This window comes from Oryx dammah, unplaced genomic scaffold, assembly GCF_014754425.2.
Source record: "Oryx dammah isolate SB20612 unplaced genomic scaffold, SCBI_Odam_1.1 HiC_scaffold_18, whole genome shotgun sequence".
Lineage (NCBI taxonomy): Eukaryota > Metazoa > Chordata > Mammalia > Artiodactyla > Bovidae > Oryx > Oryx dammah.
The window spans coordinates 27,743,863-27,759,138 of NW_024070202.1; the positions used below are offsets into that span (position 1 = coordinate 27,743,863).

At 37.0% G+C, this 15,276-nt stretch overlaps 1 protein-coding gene across 6 annotated transcripts in view; it reads left to right on the top strand.

The window, feature by feature from the left end:
• The window catches only part of HDAC9 (histone deacetylase 9), a 599,202-nt gene that overhangs the window by 118,894 nt on the left and 465,032 nt on the right, over positions 1-15,276 (top strand). For 3 of the 6 annotated variants that reach the window (XM_040260622.1, XM_040260619.1, XM_040260620.1), the window contains exons 4-6: positions 1,041-1,191; positions 2,167-2,293; positions 4,755-4,876. In XM_040260622.1, the coding sequence (XP_040116556.1) occupies positions 1,041-1,191; positions 2,167-2,293; positions 4,755-4,876 (400 nt within the window). The remainder of the gene's footprint in view (positions 1-1,040; positions 1,192-2,166; positions 2,294-4,754; positions 4,877-15,276) is intronic. The other 3 variants (XM_040260621.1, XM_040260624.1, XM_040260623.1) reach the window with 1 other exon arrangement.

A 15,276-nucleotide genomic window follows, 5' to 3' on the forward strand; every position in this document is an offset into this window, starting at 1 on the left:
GTCTTAGGCACCTATCTCATACAAACAGCAAATTATACTAACTTCATTAGTATCGAAGCAAAATTAATATTGTTCAAACTTGCAACCTAAATTTCATATGCATTTTGAACATAATGCATGAGGGAGATTATTTCTCTTTCTTATATCTGAGGAACCTATGCTCTGAGTAGCTTAGTAAGTTGTCTAGATATTGTATCTAGCAATGTCAGAGCCTAGTAGAACTCAGTCTTGAGTTATTCCTCTGGGCATATTTACGATTATTCCTCGATGTCTGTTTCACAGTCTGAGAAAACTGACAACTCAAATGGTTTTTAAGAATGCTTTATATTCATGTTGTACATTATTTAGAAGTGAATTCAAAGGATTCAAATAGCCAAACAGTAGTGCATCAAAGTGTAGTCTTGTGGAAGTGATTTCTTCTTGACCATCCTGTAACAGGAGTTTTGTGTGCTAAGTGAACTAATTAATTAGACTTTGCTATTTTGAGAAAATAGCTTGTGGTAGATTTAGGAATTGTCTTCATCTATTGAAAACCTTCTCTGTAAGGTTTTGAAACTTTTAGCCTTCATTTTATTTCAGATGTATTTTCCTCAAATTAATTCATATCTCACTATTCTACTCAGTTTGATTATATTCATACTGTTTCTTAGGATAAGAAGTGAAGATTTCAGTTGTTTATGTTGTGAGGGACTTGGTGAAACAGACTTCTGCGAAATTCCTGGCTTTCTTTGCTGTATCATATATTTCAGATGCACAAAGAAAAGTCACTCAAGGAACTGAAGATCTGCGTGAATTTGGTAATATTCTGATAGGATGACATAGGTAATGAAGCTACCTAAAAACTTGCTTGTTAATGACAGTAAAACAATGGCATTAGTTGCTTGTCTTTAGATTTCAATAATATACAAAAAAAAAAAAAAGGGTAAAATGTAAAGTAAATAGAAGTAAGTTCCAAAAGCTCATAACATTTCGATTTTGGTCATTGATGACTATGAAGCCTGAAGAAATTGCACACTCTCATGTCTTTCTCTTCTCGCAAGTTGCAACAGGAACTTCTAGCCATAAAACAGCAGCAAGAACTGCTAGAAAAGGAGCAGAAACTGGAGCAGCAGAGGCAAGAACAGGAAGTAGAGAGGCATCGCAGAGAACAGCAGCTTCCTCCTCTCAGAGGCAAAGATAGAGGACGAGAAAGTAAGAGGCACCAGGGTAAAAGACGGATCTCTTCCCTCATCTTTAGCTGATTGTCATTCAGAAAGGAGCCTGATAAACAGTGGAATTAAACTTGTCAAAATTGTCTGTGTTTAAGTAAAAGAATAAATTATGGGCCCAAATGTAAAGCTTTGACATTCAGATGCCAGCTCTCTGCATTCAGTCTACAGGCATCTTTGGAAGTAAATTTAACCTTATTTGGCAAAGATGATAGTATCTTTTATTTTGCACCTTAAAAATAACGTTATGCTAAGGCAATATGGCTATGCCACTGTGTTTCATAATAAACTTACTTCCACGTTACTCCACCTTCTTCCCATTCAAGTCGTGATTGCTGTTTAATAAGTCAAGCCTTGTCTCATTTACTTTTTAAGTACCCAGACTTTGGAAAGATTTAAGGTAGAACTTGTGTTTAAAAAGAAAAAAAAAAAAAAAAACTATCCACAAGAGGGAGACAGATCCAAATAATTCCCCTGCATGAGGTCAGTTCAAAATCAGGTCGTAGCAAGGTTTAAAATGTGATGACTTGAACTGAAATTGTCAGCATTATTTGCTTAATGCTCAAAAGTTTTCTTTTTTTTAAGTTAGTTTTTGAAAACTAGAAATTCAGAAGAGCTCATTTAAATGTGTTTAATCACTTATATCATCCCCCAAGATTCCTGACTTTTAAAAAACAGTGCTTCGCTCCTCAGCAGTATTTTTTAAAGCTTAGGAAAAAACTACTATTAATTCTGGGAATCCCCGTTCTGTAAAAGCAATTAAATCATCGGAGGTCTTTTGAAAATTGGCAGTTGAAGCAGTAGTTATGAAACATTACTATGTCATTTTCTAAAGCCTGTTTAGACTCTCGTTTTTTCTTTTAATAGGAAAACTCATATGCTGTGACCAGTAATATTCCAGAGGCAGGAAAAGACAGAACCCCAAATCACCATCTGTTTCTGTGTGTGTGTGTTTCAGGGGCAGTGGCAAGTACAGAAGTAAAGCAGAAGCTTCAAGAATTCCTGTTGAGTAAATCAGCAACAAAAGACACTCCAACTAATGGAAAAAATCATTCCGTGAGCCGCCATCCCAAGCTCTGGTACACGTATGTTCAGCGTTTGGCTTTCTTCATCCCCAGGGGTAAAGATCATAGGTTCTCAATTCAGCTGACCTGGGCACAGATCCCTGGCCTGCCAAGTTCTGAGCTATATGGCCGAGGGCAAGTTCCTTGAATTCTCTAATGCTTGGAATATTTCTCTGTAAAAAAGAGGATTTCTGGAAAGGTCCTGTAAATTAATGTGGTAAAGTGTGTAACAGAGATTAGCTCTTAAATAAGTGTTAGCAAGTACCACCTTGAGGGCTAGAAAGTATTATGCATGTTCTTTGCCGAATGAATAACTGATAAATGTAAGGTGGGGCATAGAAATTAATTCATATTTTGCATTTTTCTATTCTCAGATGGTACATCTGATATCTTTACAATAATTTCTGAAGATTTGGCTGGTTGAGATTTTATTTTACTTGGCTTTATATAAGATGGATATCTGAGTTATTTTTTTAAAGTCCAGAAGATTTTTGACATAATTTAAAAAAATGAAAAGGAAGACAAAGGAAGGAAGAGAAGGGAAGACAAGAAAAGTAGCTGACTGATACATCTAAGTTTTAGTGACCAGTTTAGCCCTGCCTACCCTGAAAAATGAGAGTATATTGGTTTTTAACATATAAATTGACACATAATACACTGTGGTATTATGGTTTTTTATGCAACCTTGTTTCTCCAAGTCTAGTAAAGAGATACTATGCAACACACAATTCTTTCTGTAAAGTATGAGGGAAGTGGTATTTTTAAAAATCAGGAGAAAAACTGATAGGTAAAGCATATTTCAATATAGACTAATAGATTATACTTTCGTCTCTCTCATATGTCTTCCCTGATGGCTCAGATGGTAAAAGCATCTGCCTACAATGCAGGAGACCAGGGTTTGATCCCTGGGTTGGGAAGATCGCCTGGAGAAGGATGTGGCAGCCTACTCTAGTACTCTTGCCTGGAAAATCCCATGGATGAAGAAGCCTGGTAGTCTACAATCCATGGGGTCATAAAAAGTCAGACACAACCGAGTGACTTTGCTTTCACCTCTCATATTTATAAAATATGTTTAGGATTTTATATTTACATATTTTTAATTACTCACATCATAAGGATAAGGGAGTAAATGCTTGATTATTTGATACTCTGTTATCTTGACATTTCAAGTATGCCAGGAGTTCTATTTAAAGAGTTATTGTTTTTCTAATTCTGTCCTATTAAGTATCTTCCCATTTCTGCATCCAAAAACAAAAAGGTAAACAAGGCAGATTCCAGAATGTTATATAAATAATTTTTAATAATTTACATAATTTTTATCATGCATGTCAATTGACTTGAAAAACCAATCCCTGAAGAAAATTTCCACATGTTCAATCAACATCAAAAATATTGAAAAAGAAATTTTGTTTTATTACCTAAAATTACATATATAATTTATAACTAATTCATATCCCTTCTAAGTTAAAGCCTCTTTTAAGAAAAGATAGTTCCTTTTTTTAAAAGTGGGAAGCAGCTACATGCAAACAACTTGTCAGCTGAAAATTCTTTAGCTGTTCCCTTGGGTATATTCGACATGGCTCTCCAATGTTACTTAGCAATCTTTTTTTTTTTTTTTTTTGTACTGAACAGTAGGATCCAACTCCTGGATAGCTAGCCATAAGTCATTAGTTTGTGAAATCTGAACTTAATACTTTTTTTTGCCAATCGTGATCAAATGAAATATCCTCATACTAGTTATCTTAAGATTGTTGATTCAAAGAAATAATGCTAGTATCATCATGGTGTTGATACTATGTCCTATCTAATGTTTTCTTCATATATAATGATTATAAATGTTTATATTGGCTAAGTAGTCTATGTTTAGTCCTGAGCTATTCTCCACTGACACAACTGTATCTTTTTCACTTGTATTAATGCGGGGAAAGATAACACATTTTGAGAGTTCAGTTTCATACAAAGAAGAATGTGTCTGCAGTCTTTACCTTGGAACTGTTGTCAAAGTCAGGAAACCTGGGTCTCTTGGCATGGTACTCTCTCTCCCTGTACTTTCATGGACTACGTAGCAATTTTTAAGAACTGAAGTCCTTCTCTATGTTTACTTTTACCTTGATTGTTCTGCATAGCTGACCAAAAAGGATTCAGATGATGACTTTTCCATTAATACGGCTCTTAAGAAAACACACATAATAATCTCAGATACCAAAACTCAAGCTCTTTGTAAATTCTGTCTTTTAATTAAGAAAACTTTTCTATGTGGCCACATGACCAAATACACAGTGGGCATTCTTGGGCATCCTCCATCATTCTATAACATACTTCTAAAGTGAACTGGGTTACATGAGGCTGTGGTTTGTGCACACTAAAAGGGAAGAGCATAAACACAGCTGAGATACATGCTGCAGCACATGCAACTGATTATTGCTGACGAGTGTGCAGTAGAAACTCCAGGACAAATGGTGAGCCCTCTTTTTCTTTTTAGGGCTGCCCACCACACGTCATTGGATCAAAGCTCTCCACCCCTGAGTGGAACACCTCCATCCTACAAATACACATTACCTGGAGCACAAGATGCAAAGGATGATTTCCCCCTTCGAAAAACTGGTAAGTCAGTTTCACCAGAAGACTTCACCTGCTGTTCCATTGCATTCCTGTAGTTTTATTTTGCCATAGTCTAGAGGAATGTCAAAGGATTTGTAATCATAGCTATTAGGCTCTCCGACCTCTGCCCTCAGCAGAAGCAAATATGTATGCACGCATACACATACACTCCTATTTCTGTTAATACATCAATTCATTTGACATATAATCAAAGTAACTTTTTGATTAATCACATTTAGATTTTAGACAAATTATTTTCTTATTAGCAGTGAAGAGGAGAATTAAATAAAATAGAAGCTTGATTTCTCAGAAAATTTAAATCTTCTCCATTAATGAGGACCTCTGTAGTTTCCTCCATTATCTGGGTTTATATTGAGCCTTACTCATTTACCAGAAAAATGGAAATAATATTCTTATTTTTCTTCACACTTTTAAAAACCTTAAATTGTAATTGTTTACTAAAACAGACAAGGCCAAGGCTTACCTTCTGAGTAAGTGTCTTGCCGAACGTCTCACAGATTATAGGAGAAGTCATCGTGAAGCTTTGTAGCTAATAATCTCATGTGATTGTATTAAAATTTGCTTAGGGAAACTGGGATGATGAGTCTGGAATAAATTTGGAATGTAGTCAACAACTCTAGGCTTTAGGGCCTGTATTTCTTTTCCCATATTCCTTTTTCGCCCTCTGACATGTGCATATCTAATGTGTTATATGCTCTGTTCCTCTATATGTATTTAAACTTTAGCTAGGCATAAGCATGAATAGCATTTGTATACCTGATGTTGTATAGCTTTTGGTATTTTCTAAATATAGTTCTTTAGAGAAAGTTTTAAATTAAAAAATGTAACCAAAATTCATGCGAAAGATATTCAGAGCAGATACTGGTTCAGTGTATTTTACTCAGATCTACTTGAATAAGTATAGGTCTGTGTAATTTGTATATAAAATCTACAGAACAAAAATGATTTTTAATAATTATATTCATTTTCCCAAGCAATTTTGAATAATTGAAGTGAAAATAGATTGTAAAAACACGTTGAAGTTGTTTTCTGTCATACAATTTACTTCCAGCATAATGAATATTTAAAAATAAAATCAATCATTAGTAAGAATTTGCTCTATCATCTAGCCCATATTGTACCAGGCACTGGGGAAAGATGGCCAAATATTGCAAAGCATTTCATGCCTTTTTATTTTAATAGACCAAAGGATTTTGTCTTTCTACTGTAAGATACTAGATAGAGTAAAATACTTCAATAAAAGGAAATACAGAGGAAAGAATGTTTTATGTAATGCATGAGAATTTCACACTCTTATCTACCAATCAGATCACTTTTCATATAAATAAACTTCTCTGGGATAAAAGGAATAAAGCAAATAGTGAGCCTCCACATATTTCTAAAACATGGCATATAGTTTATGAAAATTGATCCATAAAGGACATGGGTTTTAGAATGTGGGGACTTTGATCTGCAGCCTTGACATTTAGTTGCACCAATGGCATGTGTAGGAACTATTGACAGAGATTATGTGAATATTGCCCCAGGTCTCAGGGCAGTGACTGGCATTCAGGAGCCTGAGGAGTCACTAAAGGGAAAGAAAACACAAGTCCCCTTATGGCAGGAGGTTACTGATGAGTGATACAGTTACATTCGGGGGAAAGACGTCTACCCCGCTGTGCACATAGCCTTTGAATTTATTCTTACCACTGGGAGATTGAAAACTGACTGCAGAGCTGACACTGACTTTGAAAAGTAGTGGCATTTGGAGCCAGTAAGCATCCAGAAAGCACATTTGATCTTTGTCAATACTTAAAGACGAGTACTAAAAACCCATTCCTTGTGTCCCACGGTTCCCATGAGAACAATTTAGTATTTTTCCTCTGAAGATTGAGTAGGAATTTATTCTTGTAGAATTTCTCAACCCACAACAAAATTCAAAGAGAAATCCTGCTTATATGTTACAAAATGTTATTCCACTCATCTTCTGTATCTCTTTACGTGATATCTAATAATAGTGGAAAGTTACAGCCCCCGTCTTTTCTAGTGATGTATTTTCTGTATTTGCCCAGTATTTTAAGTTTCTTCCCTTTATATCGAATATCTGTTATTTACAAAGTGTCAAGGCTGCTGACCTACAAAACCAAACATTTCCAACATTATATCAATAAAGTTCTTGAAAAGCCATTAATACTTTTACATCTCTACAGGAGTTTCAAAATATTCCTTAGTTCAATTTCCATTGTCTGAGAAAAGTATAATATAATTCAATACAGATGTTTTCTACAGATTCTCTAAAATACTTAGAGATACCATTCATTAATTACAAATAGGCGGAAGTCTTCCAACTTTTGTAAGTATAATCTATTTGGTATATTTCCAGTTCACTGTGAGAAAGTTTAGATGTATATTTCCACTAAATAGAAAAGCACTGAAGTACTGTAAAGTAATAGTTTTTACTTCAGCATTTGTCGTATTTTAATGACTCAACAGTTATTACAAAAAAGTAAGCAATAAAATATCATAATTAAACATATGTGGTGACTGAGGAAACTGTTTGGGATAATTTTCACATAAAGCTACATCATATTAAATGAAATCTGGAGAAGTGTCATTGATCATATAGTATAAATACCAGGACAGCTGTAATAGTCTCGCTTTTCTGTGGATGCCTGGTTATCACTCTCTGAGGTCTACTTGATTTAAAAGATGTTGGTGAGAGGATTCTGTCTTTTTGATCTGCATATAATACTAAATGCTTTCATTTTCTTTTTAACCTACATTGGTGCTGAATTGCTAGTATACACTAGCAAGGTTTTAAGGAACTAAAGCTGGAACCAGAGTAAGGAAAGTCCTAATGACCTTAAAATGAATCAAGTGGCCCCAGGGGTGTTCCCAAAGCAGTGAGCTAAATTCAGAACCTCTCCTGACCTCTTAGGACTCAGCCAGACAGGGGGAGCCTAGGAACAGTCAACTACAGAAGTCTCATTTGCCTGCAGAAATCTGACCTTTGTCATGCAAAGTGGACCTTTACTTCCTTCCCCTAAGGAGAATCATAGTTGCTCATACCTTTGGGTTTTTTGGAAACCTCAGAATTCTGTGAATTGTTAGCTCTACTCAGTTCCTATTTCAGTTTTCTTTGAAATACAGGAATTGAGAGTCTTTAGCTCTTTTCCTAACAATGAATGTCAAAGGCTTTCAAATGAAGTTGAGAATAAAATAATTGTTTTTAATTTTTATGTTTATTGTCCACACTTAAATAAGTGTTCCCTTATAGAATTACCCTCTGATGGCCTCTGTTCTATAACACAAGAATTTGTTGATTCTGAAATTTGTATTATTTTGCTGAACTTTAGGTTTTTTTGCCTGCAAATTATATCATGTGGTAGTAGGTGGGTTTTTGTTGTTGTTGTTGTTGTTTGCCAGTATAATACACTACACTGCTGGACTGATAATAAACTATAAAATAGGGAAAGGAAGCTTCTGGGTCCAGCTACTTCTAAAATAGAACATATTTCCCACAGAGATACTACATATTCAGTGACTTTGAACTGACCTTCAAAACCATTTGAACTGGATTCTTTTCCAATGACTGTGTGCATATGTTTCATAAAATATTATGATAAAAAATTCTAGAGGTTTTATGCTCCATTATATTATTGGGGTCTGACCCAATGAACTTTGCCTCACTTTGAATGTTACAGTCTTTCCATTTAATACTTCTGAACAAAGTGAGCTGGCTGGCTAGATTTAACCTCTTAAAGAGCACAAGCCATATAAAGCTAAAGCTTGGCTTGGGCTAGTAAGGCTGTTCCAGCCCCACTGAAATATTCTTTTTAATGGTCAGCAACAGTAGAATAAGACTCAAAGATGGAAGGGGTCCAAACATAAGTTAAGGTTTTGGAGGGCCAATGTCATTTTCCACACTGAGTAACTGGAAAGAAGGCAGAGATGAGACATATAACTTTATAAATCTCCCTCAGTATAGCAGTTAGAAGTTATGTAGTGGTACCTTGGTGACCTTTTCAAGTTATTATAATCCAGAATTAGTACAAGGAGATTTTTAAACAATGTTTTAAAATCTCTCTTGGTCTGTTTTTCTCTCTTCCTTTTTCTAGTTCTATGTTCTTCTCATAATACACAAACACATGTGCATGTGCACCCATGGACATGCACACACATTTCTGCACAGATTTCACTAAGATAGCACTTGCGTTTATACAGATATTCACTCAGAATCTTATTCTAGATTGACTAAAACTGGGGTGTTTTTATATATCTTAGTACTCTAGCTTAGTTCTATTGTAGTGGCTCTTGCTTATAGTGATTGAAATATACTCTTTCTGATCAGTCTTGTAACAGTTTCTCCAGAATCGAGAAGCACTGGGACTTCCCAGGTGGCGCTGGTGGTAAAGAACCCATCTGCCAAAACCTTAGACTTGAGAGACATGGGTTTGATCTCTGGGTCAGGGAAACCCCCTGGAGGAGGGCATGGCAACCCACTCCAGCATTCTTGCCTGGAGAGCCCCATGGACAGAGGAGCCTGGCGGCCGGACACAGCTGAAGCGGCTTACCACACGTGCACGTGGCACAGTAACACAGGCTTTGAGGCCACTGCCGCTGCTGCTGAGCTGCTTCAGTCGTGTCCGACTCTGTGACCCCACAGACGGCAGCCCACCGGGCTCCCGCGTCTCTGGGATTCTCCAGGCAAGAGCACTGCTGGATTGAAATACAGACTCTCAATCTTGGGAGATTTTTAACCTCCTGAGGTTGTCTTTCTGTCATCCGTAAGATAGGTATAATTATTGCTGTTGGTTCATACAGTTATTTTGAGGATTCAATTAAGTAATGCATGTCGTGCACTTAGAATCATACCTAAGATTAAGGGAATGCTTGGATGGATGGAACGTTCTTTTCAACTGTTTCTAGTTGATAAAAGACTGAATTTCAGTTATTTTCATCAGTGAAGACTGAATTGCTTATTGTTGTGTAAAGTCTTTTTAAAGACTTGTATTCTGCCACCTTATTGATAAAATGAGAAAACTGAGGCGAAAGAGAGAAAAGTATTCACTGTAAGCTCTCTGCCTCTTGCAATGCTAAATGTCAAGATGGGAATAAAGGTTTTCGTTAACTTTGCACATTATCTGGCATTTGGGAGCCTAGTATGGTGTACACAAATAGCAGTGGACTTGTTTCTTTCCTTCACCATAGGAAGAGCTCTTATTGATGCTCTGTACTCACTAGGGTCACACAGAGTTTTAATTTCTGCCATTGACTTCATTTTAAAATCAATAAACTTTTAATTTTTGGAACAGTTTTAGATTTACAGAAAAATTGACCCATAGTACGGACGGTTCCCATATTACTTTCTCCACTGTCCCGTTGTCTCCTCTCTTGTTAACATCTTGCGAACTGTGGTATTTTCGGTGCAATTAATGAATCCCTATCAGTACATTATTGTTAATGTACCCCATAATTTATATTAAGGTTTACTCTGCTTCCCTGGTGGTTATTTTGACAAATGCAAAATATCACGCCATGTATCCACTATTACAATATAATGTAGACGAGTTTCACTACCCTAAAAATCCTCTGTTCTCCATATATTTACCCCTCCATCCTCCAACCCCCAATAACCACTTATATTTTCACTGTCTCTATGGATTTGCCTTCTGTAGAATGTCATATATTTGAAATCATAGAGTCTATAGCCATTTCAGACAAACTTCTTTCACTTGGCAAAATGTACTTATGATCCCTCTATGTTTTGTGGCTTGAAAGCCCTTTTTAGTACTGAATAATAATGCATTACATGGGAGGAGCCACGTCTTGTTTAACCATTTACCTGTTGAAAGGTGTTCTGGTTCCTTCCAAGTTTTAGCAATTATGAATCAGGTGGCCCTAAATATTCACATGTAGGTTTTTCTGTGGATGTATATTTTCAGCTAGTTAAATGAAAGCCTAAGCATGCAATAGGTGGATTTTATAGTAAGACTATTTGTAGTTTTGTAAGACACTGTCAAATTGTATTCTGAAGGGGCTGTACTGTTTTGAATTCTGACCAGCAATGGATCAGATCTACCGGTAGTGGATAAGAGTTTGCCAGCACTTGGTATTTTCAATTTAGTGTTTTGAATTTTAACCATTCTAATAGGTATATATTGCCAACATCTGCTGTATCATGGAAAAAGCAAGAGAGTTCCAGAAAAACATCTATTTCTGCTTTATGGACTATGACAAAGCCCTTGACTACGTGGATCACAATCAACTGTGGAAAATTCTTCAAGAGATGGGAATACCAGACCACCTGACCTGCCTCTTGAGAAACCTATATGCAGGTCAGGAAGCAACAGTTAGAACTGGACATGGAACAACAGACTGGTTCCAAATAGGAAAAGGAGTACATCAAGGCTGTATATTGTCACCCTGCTTATTTAACTTATATGCAGAGTACATCATGAGAAACGCTGGGCTGGAAGAAGCACAAGCTGGAATCAAGATTGCCAGGAGAAATATCAATAACCTCAGATATACAGATGACACCACCCTTATGGCAGAAAGTGAAGAGGAACTATAAAGCCTCTTGATGAAAGTGAAAGAGGAGAGTGAAAAAGTTGGCTTAAAGCTCAACATTCAGAAAACGAAGGTCATGGCATCTGGTCCCATCACTTCATGGGAAATAGATGGGGAAACAGTGGAAACAGTGTCAGACTTCATTTTTTTGGGCTCCAAAACCACTGCAGATGGTGATTGCAGTCATGAAATTAAAAGACGCTTAGTCCTTGAAAGGAAAGTTATGACCAACCTAGATAGCATATTTAAAAGCAGTGACATTACTTTGCCAACAAAGGTCCATCTAGTTAAGGCTATGGTTTTTCCAGGAGTCGTGTATGGATGTGAGAGTTGGACTGTGAAGAAAGCTGAGCGCCAAAGAATTGATGCTTTTGAACTGTGGTGTTGGAGAAGACTCTTGCCAGTCCATTCTAAAGGAGATCAGTCCTGGGTGTTCGTTGTAAGGACTGATGTTAAAGCTGAAACTCCAATACACTGGCCACCTCATGTGAAGAGTTGAATCATTGGAAAAGACTCTGATGCTGGGAGGGATTGGGGGCAGGAGTAGAAGGGGATGACAGAGGATGAGATGCCTGGATGGCATCACTGACTCGATGGACATGAGTTTGAGTGAACTTGGGTAGTTGGTGATGGAAAGGGAGGTCTGCCGTGCTGCAATTCATGTGGTCACAAAGAGTCGGACACAATGAGCGACTGAACTGAATAGGGATATAATGGTTTTTCATTGTGGTTTTATTTCCTAGTTTTAGTGTGGTATAATCTTTTTCATCCCTTTACTATTAATCTCTCTGTGTCTCTCTTTTTAAAATGGTTTTCTGATAGTGTATGCTGGTGGTTTAGTCACTAAGTCCTGTCCAACTCTTGTGACACTATGGACTGGAGCCCGCCAGGCTCCGCTATCCATGGGAATTTTCTAGGCAAAAGTACTGGAGTGGTTTGCAATTTTCTTCTCCAATAGACAGTGTATAGTAGGGTCTTTTTTTTCCCTTTATTCCACTCTGACAGTCTCCTTTAATTAGTATGTTAGATCAGTCCCATTTAAAGTGCTTATAGATATAGTTGGTCCCATTTAAAGTGCTTATAGATATAGTTGTATCAATACCTGCCCTGTTTATAACTGTATTCTAATTATTATACTTAATCTTTTTTTTTTTAATCTTCCCCTCTTTATTCTCTGGTTTTAACTGAGCATGGTATATGATTCCACGTTCTCTACTGTCTTAGCATATCAGTTGTACCTCTTTTAAATTTTTCTTTGATGGTTTCCTTAGAGTTTGAAGTATACATTTGTAGCAAATCTATACCCACTTTCAAATAACACTATACTTGTTCTATGGCTATAGGTACCTTAAAACAGAGTATTCCCAATACCTCTCTCCCATCTTCTATAATTTTGCTATCATTAATTTCACTTTCACAGGTCACTGAATACATTGTTGGTATTATTATTTTGAATAGTCAGATCAATTTAAAATAAGAAAACTAGAGGCAGGTTCAAAAGAGAAGGAATATATGTCTGGTTACTGTTAGTCACTCAGTCGTGTCCAAATCTTTGTGACCCCATGGACTGTACCCACCAGGCTCCTCTGTCCATGGAGTTCTCCAGATAAGAATACTGGAGTGGGTAGCCATTTCCTTTTCTGGGGAATCTTCCCTACCCAGGGATGGAGCACAGGTTTCCTGTATTGAAGGCAAATTCTTTACCTTCAGAGCCACCAGAGAAGCCCAAACATATATATATATACCTATGTCTGATTCATGTTGATGTATGGCAGGAACCAAGACAGTATTGAAAGCAATTATCCTCCAATTTAAAAGAATTTTTTTTAATGAGAAAAAGAAACATTTTATTTTGCCTTCACTTATTTTTTCCTTTATATAGCTTTGAGTTTCTAATTTATATCCTTTTCTTTCTTGCTAAAGTACTTTAATCTTTCTTGCAAGTCAGCTCTACTGCTAACAAATTTCCTTAATTCTTGTTTGTCTAAGAAAGTTTTTATTTCTCCTTTATATTTAACAGATAATTGCACTGAATGCAGAATTCTTGGTTGCTGATTTTTTTTCCTCGCAATACTCTAAATGCTTCACTCTCTTCTTGCTTGCATGGTTTCTGACAAGAAATTTGATTCAGTTCTTATTGTTGTTGATCCAGAGGCAAGATGCTTTCTAACATCCTCTGGTTTAATGGAAGATATTCTTTGTTTTTGGTTTTCTACTGTTTGAATCTGATGTGCCCAGGAGTCTGATGTTTGGTATTTATACTGTTTCATGTTCCCTGAGACTCCTAGCTTGAGAGCTTGTCTGTGTATTCCAGCTACTGCTCAAACAGTCTTCTGCTTTTCTCTTTAATGTTATCGGCTCCCCATTATGCATGTGTTATGTCTTTTGCAGTTGTCCCAGACTGGCAAGTATTTTGTTCATTCTTTTTTTTTTTTTCTTTGCCCATCGACTTCAGAAGTTTCTATTGACATGTCTTTAAGGTCGTTGATTCTTTTCTCAGTTGTGTCCAATTTCTTGTTGAGCCCATAAAAGGCATTTTTCATTCTGTACTTTTGATCTCAGGCATTTATTTCCTTTGGTACTTTCTTAGTGTTTCTACCTCTCTGCTTACAGTTACTAATATATTCTTACATATTGTCAACCTTTTCTTTTAGAACCCTTAACATATTACTCATAGATATTTTAAGTTCTCTGTTTGATAATTCCAAAATCTTTGTCATAACTGAGTCTGGTGTGATGCTTGCCTTATCTCTTCAGACTGTTTTCTCTTCATTTTTAGCATGCTTTCCAACTTTTTGTTGAAAGCTGGACATGATATATTAGAAACTGACTAGTTAAGCTTTCTGTGTGAGATTTTATGTTAATATGGCTACGTTTAATGTTTGCAGTGGATGGAGGTGCCATGGCTTGGGTTTCTTCTAGTTTCCTTGGTGGCAGTTTGTTTGTTGTTTTTGTTTTTGTTTTCCTTTCTCCATTTTGGGGTTTCCCTAAGAACTCCTTCATAAATGGAGTGTGTCTTGCCGCTCTCTCATTGGCAATCCACTATTGTACTGGAACCCTGTAAATGTGATGATAGACACTGGAGGCTACCCAGATGGCTCAAGGGTAAAGCATCCGTCTGCCGTTGTAGGAGACACAGGAGACACTGGTTCGATTCCTGGGTTGAGAAGATCCCCTGGAGGAGGAAATGGCAACGTGCTACAGTATTCTTGCCAGGAGAATCCCACGGACAGAGGAGCTTAGCATGCTACAGTTCATGGGGTCACAAAGGGTTGGACATGACTGAGCAACTACACACAATCACAACCAAGGCATTGGGGAGGGACAGTGTTCTATAATTTTATAATTAAATCTCAGTTTTTTAGTGGTCCCTGAGTTTGTGGTCTTTGAACTCTAAAGCTGTTTCTTAGCTTTTTAAAAAATCTTCTATGTAAGTGAGATAGGAAAGCTAGAAGAGGCTAGAGTTGCCTAATTGCCTTTCTCTAAGGTCAAATATGGAGAAGGCAATGGCAACCCACTCCAGTACTCTTGCCTGGAAAATCCCATGGATGGAGGAGCCTGGCGGCTGCAGTCCATGGGATCACAAAGAGTCAGACATGACTGAGCGACTTCACTTTCACTTTTCACTTTCATGCATTGGAGCAGGAAATGGCAACCCATTCCAATGTTCTTGCCTGGAGAATCCCAGGGGCGAGGAGCCTGGTGGGCTGCCGTCTATGGGGTCACACAGAGTCGGACACAACTGAAGCAACTTAGCAGCAGCAGCAGCAGCGAGGTCAAATAAAGTTCTAGTAAATAGTTTCCCTTGGAGGGCAGGTTTTGTTATGTAG